Here is a 13,571-nt window from a genome sequence, read left to right on the forward strand (position 1 = left end):
GAATGAATAATTGAAATGCCGTCCGATTGCAAGGCCACTCCAAATAGCGGGGCTTGCGTTAACGACTTTTCTCGTAGTCACTATATAGCTAGACAAAACTGCGTTGCTTGAAAGTGCTCGCCTGGAGTTAAAACCACTACCATATGTATAGCTTACATTATGACCTGAGCAGATTATTTCTATTCAGTCTCTCCACAAGCCTTTACATTTTAGCGCTGATTAATTACATCTTGATAATATCACCATGTTAATTAAAGAAGTAACGAGTTAGCAATATTCTAGACAAAGTTTTTGACCCCTCCTGATTTGAAACATAATTGCTATACTAAATAGTACAATTTCCTCCAAAGAGAGAAAATTGGGAGTTTAACCCTTGAAGATTAGGAAAGTGTCGGATCCAGAAGGGTTTAATAATCATTGTCCGGAAAATTACTAAGTCGTAATTACTCCGAATAAAATTTTAATCGAAGCATTATCGCCGTAGCTATAGTCAAGAATTACGGAAATAAAATATCTAGGCACGGAAATAGTTCTAATTTCCTCTGTAAAACGCAAAGCGTTACGAAAAAATATAATTATATTTATTTTTCGGGAAAATATTCGCCACGATTTAACACTTATTTTAGATTTAATATCATTAATATGGGTATAAATTAATAGCTCTTTCATTGCGTCGCTCAGTCTTTTCAGCACGAACGTGTAATAATCAGTATCATCTGTCTTTTCTTGAGAAATTAATTCCTCATAGACCACTCCTTTGCTGTATAAAAAGACAATGAGCACTAATTTCACTTTTGATTTCCTCATTCTTGCCAATTTTGGGATTTACCTCTTCCTGGCCCTTCTTAAATGCCTTCAAAAACCTCAAAACTTGTGAATACGACAAAGCCGAGTCCCCGTAAGCCTCATTAATGATTTTTTCTATCTCCTTAGGAGATTTTTTCAAATCTAACACAAAACTTAATCTTCTCTCGGCTGTCGATTCCATGTCTTTCGTGATACGGTCGGCACGCAGAGGTTTGCAATAACTTACGTCCAGAAGGTTTCACTGTTTGGAGAACACCGAAACTGGCTTTGTTGTGAAGCATATCGTTGATTCAACCTAGTAAAATAGCTTTTATTGCACTCCAGCTTAAAGAAGCGGCGTAAGAAATTGAATCGCAGGACTTTCCAAACACTTCAAACAGTATTTCATTACTCTTTTCTAAATGTTTACATGACCAAAACGTTCTAATTATACAAAGATTAAAAAATGGAGCTGAATGACAATATACTACTCTTAAACAAATTTTTATATAAAAAACTTTCATTAAAATTCATTCATACTATCCAATTACAATTATTCACGATGTAAAAACATCAAATTATTCATAAAATCCACAATGACTCTTGGTTTTGACTAATGTGTACGGATAAGTGAAATTTCAAATCACGTTCGTATGTTGGAATGTTTTAAATGCGAACATCTATGGTAATTATAATAAGTAGTACATTTGTTTAGGAAATGTAAAAAAGGAAATTTAGGATTGATTAGAATCAGGTGAATTTTTAGAAAAAGGTCAACAAAATATTTTTTAGGAGTTGAGAAAAAAAGCTAAAATAATACTTTTTGGGGCACGTAATTCAGTGCTCTTAGTTTTACATATGGTCATTATGAAACCGCCAACAATAGAGTGAACTTAAACTCGAGTACCTTCGATGACGAAGGACGACGATCTCGCGTAACACAAAGAAATGCCTCCAACGGAAGAGACATCTAGCGACTAGAGCGGCGTTCTTCACTTCTGTACTATTGGTTGGACATTTTTTTTATTATTGCAATTGCGACAGTCTGAAAAATAAAGTCTCTTTAAATAAACCCGCATTTTAGGCTATTTTCCGTCGCATGCTTCTCGAGCTATTTGCGGCGAAACATCGATGGGCTTACCCCTTGTAATGAAAGTTTCATGACGTCACTGACTCTTGACGAGATGCCCACTACTTATCAGCCTCACAAATTAATCTCACTTGGTTCGTTGTCATTAACACTCTATTGAGCAATTTTATCCGTCAACTATTGAGCATCTCTGTAGTATTTCATGAACCTGAACTATAATGACGTCATACGCTCATGAAAAGTGGGCAGCAACTTTGGAATTTTTTCACTTTCACGTTATGAGAAAATGGCTGTATATGGATGTCTTTCTTGCGTCATAGCTTATCTTTTCCATTCATCTTCCAACTTTTCCGCTATCTTGGGTCCGAGAGAATGGCCTGATCGAAAACTCGAGGATTATTTATTTATTTATTCCAATACCACAAAATACAGCACATAATCGTCATTAGATATCGGGGTGTTGAAAAAATTTAACAATTAGACGCGTATGAACAACCATGGCCTTAATAGGGGTATCCTAACCCGACGGGATTCGAAACCGCGGCCTCATCTTTGGCAGGCGAGGTCTTTACCCCGTCACCACCCATGCCGGGAAAAATTTTTCGTCCAAACAGGGACTTGAACCCTTAACCCCTTGGGTTAAAAGCACTGCTTTACCAGTTGAGCTATCCGCATGTTATTTAACTTAGATATGACCGCTAGATGTCTTCTTCGTTGGAGGAAGTTCCTAAAATGTCTTACGAGGTGGATGCCCTATGTCATCAAGAAGGTTAGATTTCATGTTGACTTGATTACTGGGGCTTTAAAAAATGTCCTTTATCGAGGAGTTTAACAAATTTTATCCATAATCAATGTGATCCAATGATATTGTGTACCCTTTAATCCATTGGTTTACCATGCCGCGAATATTTTAGGGCTAAATTAGCCTAAAAGTTTTAAACGGTTGAAAAATAGGATTCAATAATTTGATTCTTATATCACAATAATAAGCCAAAGATTCGACTGATGGTGCTGTGAGGATTTTGTGTGCGAGCATTTAATTCGACCTTTGAGCTACTTTTCATTGTGAAAAATGAATGAGCACCAATTCTTAGGGGCACATGAAGCCAGGGTACTTTTCAAAACCATCTATTCTAAAGAGTAACCTCGACCTTTTTGTTTCTGTTCTAAAATAAATCACATGTGGTAATTTTCTAAGGTTTACATAAAATTTTAACAAAATCTCTGTTAATTTAATGCCTTAATAAATAGCCTTTGAGCGCTTTTTTAAGCTTGAATAATACAATTAGTAGAAAAGCAGAAAAAAGGCAAAAAAAACGTATTTGCATTCAGGCATTACTGTAGAAAAAAACTAAATTTAGCCTTTCTCTGGGCGTTTTATGAGTCAATAGATCATTTATATTGTTTCTAATTCGTATACAATCGTGGTGCGCCTTCAATGGCCTGCCATATAATATACCTTCGTTTAAACTATTGTCAAGAAACAATGTAAAACTCTATCAATTGACATACTTCATGAAAGGCGTCTAAAAACTAAGAGATAACTGAGGATAAAAAACAGCACGTTTTTCCCCCTCGAAATGCCATGAATCACACGAATAGCCGTCGCAGTTCCATCTAAATGCTCGAAGAAAGTGACTAGCCGCTGGAATGTCAAATTGCATTTTCCCAAATTTCTGCGACGTAGGAGAAATTATTCCATTTCGAAATTATCCCAACTTTTTCATGGTTACCTGTTTCCCAAAAAAAATGTGCTTTAAATTGGCAGTTGAAATCGAAAAAAAAATTATCTATAATTTAAATCAAATCTGAAACAAATATTCACTTGAAAATCATTAAGAATATGTAAAACTCCAAATTTTCCAAAATGATTTCTCTATTAAGAAATCGATCGAAATTTTACCAACATAAAAAGGACAACATTAAACGTGAAGATACAAAATTCAACGTATTTATACTGAATATGAACATTGATACAGGGAGAAGGGATCACATCTTCCTGGACTGAATCTCGCCTCGATCTTTGGGGATAGAAAAAAATCCCGAAGAGAACTTGGACGTGTCGAGGGAAGTTAGAGAGATACATTGGAAGAGCAAACAGAGAGTCGGAAAAGATTGTCGTCCTCCAATACCCGGGCCCCGACTTCATCGCTCGACCGAATAACCGCCAACTCCCTTTCTCTCCCCCCATCCCTCCTCAAACGCTCCCCTCCGCAGCATCAGCGTGACCCCTGAGCTCCAGATTCGGAACGGCGCCCTCCACGGGCCCCGAGTCAACTAAGGGAGGGAGCGTAGCGTCTGACTACAGTCTCCCGCGCGGCACTCGACCGACGACACCGCTTGGATGATATATCCATCCCGTGAAAACGGAACTGTTCACGCAGTAGACAACAGGAAGCTTTACCGACAAACAAGTGTGTTAGCGTGTGTACATAACTGAATTCCCCAGCATCGTGGAATTCAAAAATAGACGATCACGTGAGGTGACGGAAAAGTTATACTTTAAGCAACATCGTGGCCATTGTGATTCTATTTACCCGAGTTTTACTGTGACAAAGAACGGTATTCTGAACACGGGAAGCGGCCAAAAGGATAGGGAACCGCATTTTCAAGGAGTTTTAGTTTTATCCCAGTATCTTGTATCTTAAAAAAAACACTTAATTAGCCGATTGAACGCGGAGGAAAAAATCTATTTTCAATATCTAGTGTAACCGTACCTTCGAAAACCTCACACATTCCTAGTGGAGTCATTTCATTTATTGCCAACGCATTGGGGGAACATGAACAAAGAATGCAGTGGACGGAAAAATTAGTGTGATTGGCCAATTCATTACTTTCCCTTGAGAGGGAGGAGTTGCACTAACAAGTGCTCGAAGAGTCAAGTGACCCTGCAAGGCGGGAACGTTGTTGCTCGCGTAGTGATGGGAACGGCGCCGGAGGGGGGAGGAGAGTTGTGTCGGCTCTTGTGGGATGCTGATCATCGCCGCCGGTGTTGAGTGTGAAGAGAGAAAAGTGGGATCACTCCGAAAACGGTGCCATGACTACGGCGAGGAGTAAGAACGATGCCCCAGGGGCGGCTGGCCGCCTTCTTGCCGCTGCACTGTTGGCACTACTGACTTTCGGGGGTGAGTTTGTGTTTCTATGCAGTCTAGGAATTAAAGTGAAAATACGTAGCCCACGGAAAGTCAATATTCAATAAGCTAAAATAGCATGACTCGTACGGATTCAAATCTAAACCATGATGAAAATAATATCAACTAAAATAATAACGATCCCTTGTCCTCGTATCATTTTTGATTTCAGCATATTTATTCTACTGAGGTATATAAATATGTAAAAAAAATAGGATCTAGTGCTTTCTGGCATTAATTCTTTTACAATGGAAAAGTTTTACAAATAACTCCGTCTTCATCATCAAAGCAGCAACATATTTTGAGTCGAAAAATCTGAGCTTCATTAGCTCGTAAGTTGCATGTGCAAACGTAACACGAATTTCTCATGCCTGAGAAATATTCTCCAACAATATCTGCTGTAAAAATCAGAGCTTAAAAATGAATTATGATTTATTTTCTTCGAGTGTAAACAATTGCAAGAATGTAGGTTACCAGAGCAAGAATTAGAGGCGAGGGTCAACAAAAAAAGAACAGGAGTTCGTCTTAAAATTATATTTGGATGAAAATAGCTCCATTATTGTTCTTTGTCCAAACATACATATTATTATTTTGCTATTGCGCCTCCATCATGTTATGAGTATTACAAATATTACAAATCCTCTGCACGATGGCTACGTGCGTAAAGAGTCTGACTGCCTGCAAGGGCAATGAAGTAGATTAGTGGGATATTCCTGAACAAATATGCATGGTGTCCTTCAAAATTTATTTCTGCATTGATCCAAGTTAAGCGAAATCTTGTAATATATAAAGTAAAATTTTTCTCATCATTCTCGATAAATCTTGAGATGGCCATTGTGTTTCGTGGATTTTGATTCAATCATTCATATATTTATTCAAAATAAAATTCTCATCAACCAGTGAGAACTAACTTTAGACTCACGTGTATGAAAAAATAATAACGTTAAGCTATTTTCGTTATATGCAATGCTTTAGTACGTCAATAATTGGTGATTAAGGGGAAATATTACTACGGAAAGATTCAGAAAAATTATCCCTCCTAGTCATGAATATCTAAATGCCTGAAATAGACTGCGGTCGGTATTTGCTCGTCAGCTGACGAACTAATTTCTGTTAGCACTCCAACGTGATCTGATGATGAGCAAAGGTATGTATGGGATCAGTCATGATAAGTATCAGACCTTTTATCTCAATATAGTCTATGATCTTTTTCTTCGCCCACAAACCCAGAGATGTATTGAATGAAGGTTGGTCAACTAATGATGGTTGTAGCACAGTACAATCGTTAGTTAAAAACCATTATGTAATAGAAACATATGTATAATGCGTCAAATGTTTGAATCCTTTCTGTAAGTATTATTTCTTAAGCTATATTGAATATTGTTCAGCCACAGACGTTTCCAGCTAAGACGCTATTGATGAGTTTTTAAAGGAAAACTGATAAATTCAACCAATTATCGGTATAATTTGATTTTTTTTCTTTCCTTTTCTTGACCTTGTTTAATATATAATATAGTATATCTTGGAGTTTAGGTCATTTATAAAATAAGTTTCAGCCAACGTTTCGATTTATTTTTTAAATCATCTTCAGGGCTATGTAAGAAAAAGTGTGAACAATATAAAATACAGAGAATACAGAGAATTGTGTAACTTTTTATTCTCTGTATTTTATATTGTTCACGCTTTTCTTACATAGCCCTGAAGGTGATTTAAAAAATAAATCGAAATGTTGCCTGAAACTTATTTTATGAATGACCTAAACTCCAAGAAATACTATATAATATAGGTATAATTTGACCAAATTACACGTTTGGATTTCATTTTGACCTTAACCATACCTAAAGGTGGGAAATCAAGAACATCATAAGAGCTGCCTTAGACTTGAACCCTCGCTGTGAAATAAATTATGGAAAATTGGTCGAGGTTACTAGGAAAAAAAGTAAGGTAGATTAGCTCAAGGATCCGATGCCGACGTTAGGAATTGCTACGACAGCTCTTTTGGGCGCTCTTCGTGACGCGGTTGTGAAATTTTCCCACGAACTCTAAAACGACATCACAAGCCTCTTTCGTCATCTGCTTTTCCCCCTTTCCCTCCGGGGCTTCAAACCAGGCTCATTTTGACGAGGAACTCCTCGGTGAGGCCTTGCGGGGAATAATATCGTTAGCGGGAATCCCAAGTGGATCATCTAAATGCCTCCGATAGAAACAAAGCCCCTTTCTCTCATTCCGCCTGCAAAACCTGACCCACGTCTCCAGCTGACGCTTCTCATCGCTCTCAAATGCTATCCCCTCCCTTACCCCAGTTCTATTTCGTTCCATCTCCCTCCAAAGCACGATTTTGCGTCTCTCCTATGGGTTCGCTCACCAAACGCGGAGAGAGGTTGCGTTTTCACTGTATCCTCTGTCAAAAATCTCTGTGAAACAGGTAAGGAAGGCAACGCATAAATATGACAATAGTCATTAAAAGGAAAATTATCTCCCCCCTGATCGGTCCTTTTTGGTGACCGTTTGCTAATGCAATGCCTGTAGCTTATGCTATCATCTTGAAATTTTCAGGGTAAGCAGAGTAGGTCATTCTCAACATTTTCCGGTGCCTGAATTAGCAAAATAATTAATTTAAGAACAAAACAAGAAGGTAAATTAATCAAAAGATGATTAAGATGCAAGAAAACGTAAATATGGCAATTTATGTAAAATTGTATACAGTAATTGCACTTTGATGCATGCTATATCATGAAAATTCTATTTTTACTGATGCATGGTTTATCAAATACATTTTGGTGATTTACATTTTTATGTTATTGAACATTAAATATTCTGTTATTTAAAAATATTTTTATTTTTTCAATGGTGAAATTTTAATGTGATGACAGATGTACTGGCATCAATCAGTGTGAAATTATCATGATTAGGAACTGTTGTGGTTTCTCATATAATGATAGTTTCAATGATAGTTAAGACCTGAGTCAAATAAATCACTGTACGTTTAAGCCAGATAAATATCAGGTAACAACACCACAATATTAAAAATACATCCGTGCACACAGAGGGATGGAGAAGCAATAAACATATACATAGCAAGACAAAAGTCACTTAAGGCCGTATCACACTAGCGACTGCGGCCGGAGCTGCGGCTGCGACCGCGACTGCGACTGGCCCGTCGACCAATCAGAGCGAGGCAGTCGACGCTGCGACTGCGACTCCGAAGAATAGCCGACCGGCAATTCTTCTGAGTCGCAGTCGCAGCCAATCAGAGAGCTCCATTTCAATCTCGCGCGCTTGCGGCAGACGTGTTTGTTTGTTTTGGTTACCGTAGCGAGGGAAGTTCAAGAAGGTTATAAGATAACGCTGAGATAATTTCGGATTTTTAAAGTGAAGATGGAAGCCCAGTATATTGGATATTGCACCCGAGTACACAGGTGAATGAAAATGAAGTACGTTTTAACATATTTTAGGAACATTTCCAACAATTGCTGCTCTCCATCTATTCTTAGGGCTTTCGTAAACAAACAAGCCACAAGCAGAAACGTTCATACGTGCGCATGCGCGATCGTGGCGTCGGCCGCAATGTGTGATGGGGTGCAGTCGCAGCCGCAGCCGCAGTCGCGGTCGCAGCGGCGGTCGTAGACGCTAGTGTGATACGGGCTTTAGATAGAACAACAAACAAAAGTACAACAAACAACATAGATTGCGATGATCGTGCACGCTACGCACAGTAAGGACTAAACGAGAGCTGCTGGAAATTAAAAATTTAGGGATTGGTCCTTTAGGAGAAACAATAGCAATAAGTATTTACTTAAAAATAGGTTCCCCTAGTAATGCTCAACCTTTTTTAATAATTTGTTAATTTCAAACAAGTTGCTTTTGCAAATCAGAAAATTTCCTATAAAAAGTATGGCTTTGCTTGCATGCAAGTTCAAAAAATTAAAATTTCAACAAGAAATTCCGAAGGGACGATATATCAGACCAATATTAGTATATACTAATATTGGTCTGATCCTGCGTTAATTATGAAAATAAAAATGGTTCGCTCAGCAAATCTCTCTCTGAGTAATGAGCAATTAATACACGGAAGGTAATGTGTTCGGGGGTCCCAGGGCGGGCCCCCGCAAGGATACGCTCTCGAGGACCGGGAACCAAGTCAGAGACTTATACGCCCGAGCCTCTCGAGAGGGGGAGGACAGATAGGAACAAAGGATTAGAGGCATCGCCGCGATTAGAGCCCGACGACGCCTCAGGGAAAGGACGGGGAAGGAAGGACGGGACGAGGAATCCTGTACCGTCACAAAGGCGGGCAGGTCCTACTATAAGCGAAACCAAGCAATATGCAATTAATATTCTAACGACCTTGGAGGATTATTCTACGAGGAAGAATAATCCAACGATCAAATCGTTAGATACACGGAAGGTAAATATAATTTGGTGGAACCAAAATGGCGCCTGACTTTTTATCATCAAGCCCAAACGAACACCAGAGTGCCTACTCTCTCTCTTTGCGCCGACAAAACCTGACCCGCGTCCCCAGTCGCTTCTCATCGCTCTCAACACCCTCCCCTATTCTACCCTACTCCTCCCGCTCCCTCAAAATCACAGTTTATCGCCTCTCTCCGCCCACTCATGGTGCGTTCCACGTCGGTAGAAAGTGATCGCGCCCTCACTGTAGCCTCTGAGAAAATAACCAACTTCAGTCCTCTTCATACTTTCGCTGGAAGCAGGGAAAGAAGGCACTCAGTCAAAATGGTGGAAGAATTAAAAGAACTGCACGGCGAGGCGTTTCATTAAATTTGACGAATATACACTGGACTAAATTATGTCCTTTTCGTTAAGTTCTAGTGACTTTTATTCGAAAAGCAGGGTTTTTTTCGTGCTTTTGTTGAACTAAATTCCTTTTAAAAAATCGTAGGAGCTGAAGGAATTGAAACTTTTCTGCTTCCACATGATTTTGATGATTAGGGGGGTGATATGATAGTATTACCCTTTAACAAAACCAGGCTAGGAAAAATAAAACACCATGCGGAAACAGAAACGCTTTAAGTCCTTCAATTCCAACGATAAAGGATTTCTACCAACTCACGCTCGCTACTTTTAGTTATTTGAAAAAATCGATAATTTGACTTAAGATAATTACAACTTCGCTCTTCCACGAATTGGAAAAATTAAAATTTTAAGGAATAAATTTCCTTGGGACAAAACACTATACTAATTTTGGTCAGGATGCAACATAAATGGTGAAAATGAAACACGGAGACCTCAATAAACTACTCTGTGAGTAATAAGCGAATCAATGCAAAATTTCTACGGTCCAACCAAAAACCTCTTTCTATTTCGCTCGCACGCTTTCCAAACTCCTCCTCGAAAAGCACAAATTGGCGTTGTCCCCTACGGTCGCGCTCAATGTAGGTGGAGAGTGATTACGCTTTCACCCTAACTCCAGGGAAAACATCCCACTCTGTTCCTCTCCATACTTTCACTCGGAAATGAGAGGAAAGGGGCCGCTGGAAAAACTAAGGCATTAAAAGAGTTGTACTGCGAAACGAAACAGATGGTATTTTCATAACAATGTCAAAATATGCCGCTCTTGTTGCGATTTAGTTCATTTTGCAAAGAAAACACAAAGCTTTCCAGGATATGCTTTTTTATAAATTGCTTTCACGGTACCTCGCCAATTGGATGTGGATTAAAAACCAAAATATTTCCTTTAAGTTATCATGAGTCCATGGTTTTTAGCGTTATGAACCGTTGCCGTAGAATTTAAGCCATTTAAAAGAGCCTTTACTCGCGCGCCGTAGGCGGTCACTTATTGAACTTCAAAAAAATTTCCGCCTATGGCTAAATGCGTGACGTCATGCAAGTTCTAGCCTAAATATTGAAATAACGTTATTTAAAAAAACAATTGCTTCAAATATTCAGGTCCATAATTTAATATTGTGCTAGCTCTACCATAACGTATCCAAACCATACTAGGTGTTGAATCAGTAGGTGAGTAAACACACAATGCGAATTTCTTCAAAAATATGGAACTCTTGGTAAATTGCCCGAATCAGACAATTTTTTTTTCTATTTATTGCGTTCTCGATCTCTTGTTTATATTGAAATATGAAATCTCGAGGTTTACATAATTTATTTTTTTTAAGCATTTATGTCAAAATTTTGGGAATTAATATACCATTTTCAAGAATTGTTACATAAAAATATTATTGGTACAATAAATGCAAGAATGGTCAACAATAAAAGTTAATTTTTACAGTACAAATATATCCAAAATACATTTAACCTAAGAGATTGATTTTATTTAATTAATTTACAAAATATTTTCACTAAACCAGCTATGCCAGTTTTTTATTACAATTATATATGTGTTTGTAAGTATAAACCATTTAATAAACTATTCGTTTTGATAAATTATTTTCTGTTTCTGAGATTTCGGCGTTATCACAATTGAAAGTGTGAAGCTTTTTAATTTCCGCATAGACAATGAACGAAGCAAAACACGAATAAGCAAATATACACTACAATTTTATCCAAGAATAACACCACTTTCCTGCAAGTGAAATGTAAATAATTTTAGGTTTCCAATTATCAAATTTTGATTAGAAAGTTTTAGGGGTTAAACAAAATCATTCTTCTATTCAATATTTTTTAAATCTACAGTGAAATTTCAACACATCGCATAATGGGTAATTTAATATAAAATACATTAAAATAATAGAATGTAAATATAAAATAGTAATTTATTGGGAAAGTTGCAATATCATTAACTGCTCAAATAGTAGATTAATTTTCACCTATTTCCAGGATAAATGTATATTTAAATTCTTCCCTTTCGATCAATTTCATGGAAATATTTTCATCGCTGTGGCTCTGCTCACTTGTCGATATTTTCGAGGTCTGTTTCCTCAATCAATCAATATGCCACCACATCAAACAGACCTACGACCCTAAACCAGTATTTCCTCCGGAAAAAGAAAACTCTTCGCGAATAATCGTCCAAACCACTGCAAAGATTTCGATGCTAACCACATTTTCAATCACAGTTTACTATACTTAATACCCACATTAAAATTCAATGGCGGCTACAAATCAAAGTTATTAACACTGAAATACGAAAGAACGATAGAGAAAAAATATCAAATGCTGTTTTTCCCATCACTATGTTCGCTTAAAATATAAAAAAAATGTTAGTTACTTTAGAAATTAGTAAATTTTATGTCACATGATTATTTTTTCTGTCCCTTCCTAGTGATCGCTCGAATGATCGCGAAAAAAGACCGTTTCACGCAACCATTTTCTGCGACGCCTACAGGGATGGAAATCCCATCCCTTTTTCCATAACTCGTCGCGTCCGTTTTTCCGTCGCTGAAACCATTGCTGGCACCGTCTTCCATGAAAAAGGGACTGTGAGATTGTCCTTCTGATTCAGAAAATAATGAGTGATCACTGGTCCCTGAAAACCCATCACTAAAGCTATCACTCTGTACAGAAAAACATGATCACGTGATTCAAGTTTAAGTCAGTTTCATTCCATCGCCTTCATTACATTGTTGACGGAGCTCTCTCAATCCAGTAAACAATTTGACCGGTGGCTACCGGGCTCTCCATGATATAGTAAATACTGTAATAGTGATTGTTTGAGGCGTAACTTGGTGAAAGCGATTCATTATTAAAATTAAAAAGAAGAACTTTTTGCGTTCACATTAATATTTATTCACAAATTTACGACCATGGTTTCAACGTTAGACATCATCATCAGGTGAACTATACAGAGGTCCATCACATCCTTTTATACCAGGCTAGGAGGGGGAGGGAGGATGGTAACTAGGTTGAACGGATTGGTCAACAGAGAAGAGGGAGGGGGGAATAACTTGGTCATACGGTAGAAAAAAGTTAGGGGGAGGAGACTCCCTTATGGAGGGGATGGCAGGTGGAAGGGGGGGTTCAGACGAGAGAGAGGCCGAAGGGTTCATCATGTCAATAGTCCAGGAATTTAGATGTGAGAGGCTTAAAAGAGGGGAGTGGGAGTCATGCAAAAATACGTTTACAACGTTGTCATTGGAACGTACATACTGCAAAATTTCCATCTGTTCCCTCCCTCTTCTCTGTTGACCAAACCGTTCAACCTAGTTACCTTCCTCCCTCCCCCTCCTAGCCTGGTATAAAAGGGTGTGATGGACTTCTGTAGAGTTCACCTGATGATGACGTCTAACGTTGAAACCATCGTCGTTAATTTGAGAATAAATATTAATGTGAAAGCACAAAGTTCTTCTTTTTAATTTCAATACTGTAATAGTATTCGTATGGAGGTTGGGGGAAAACTCAGCCGAAGGGAAGTCCCACAAATGGCTCCCCAGAGGGTAGAGAACGCGCGAGACTTCAAAGTATCACCACAGAGGTGAGGACACGAGGGGATCTCATAAATGAAGTCCATACCGAATTGAGGAACTGGGTATTTGAGCGTGCGGAAAGTTGAAGGGCTGACAAAGATTTTAGCATGGAGAGACGGAGAAAATTAATGACGAAGAATTTAACAAAGTTGGAGTGAAGAATAAAATTGATTCGCTAAGTCA

General features: G+C 38.1%; 1 protein-coding gene across 1 annotated transcript in view; it reads left to right on the top strand.

Moving 5' to 3' along the window:
• The first annotated feature begins 4,176 nt into the window (after positions 1 to 4,176).
• The window catches only part of LOC124157144, a 210,984-nt gene continuing 201,589 nt past the window's right edge, over positions 4,177 to 13,571 (top strand). Inside the window, exon 1 of the mRNA XM_046531643.1 lies at positions 4,177 to 5,001. Coding sequence (XP_046387599.1) covers positions 4,914 to 5,001 — 88 coding nt within the window. The 5' untranslated portion in view covers positions 4,177 to 4,913. The remainder of the gene's footprint in view (positions 5,002 to 13,571) is intronic.

This window comes from Ischnura elegans, chromosome 4 (assembly GCF_921293095.1).
Source record: "Ischnura elegans chromosome 4, ioIscEleg1.1, whole genome shotgun sequence".
NCBI classification, from domain to species: domain Eukaryota; kingdom Metazoa; phylum Arthropoda; class Insecta; order Odonata; family Coenagrionidae; genus Ischnura; species Ischnura elegans.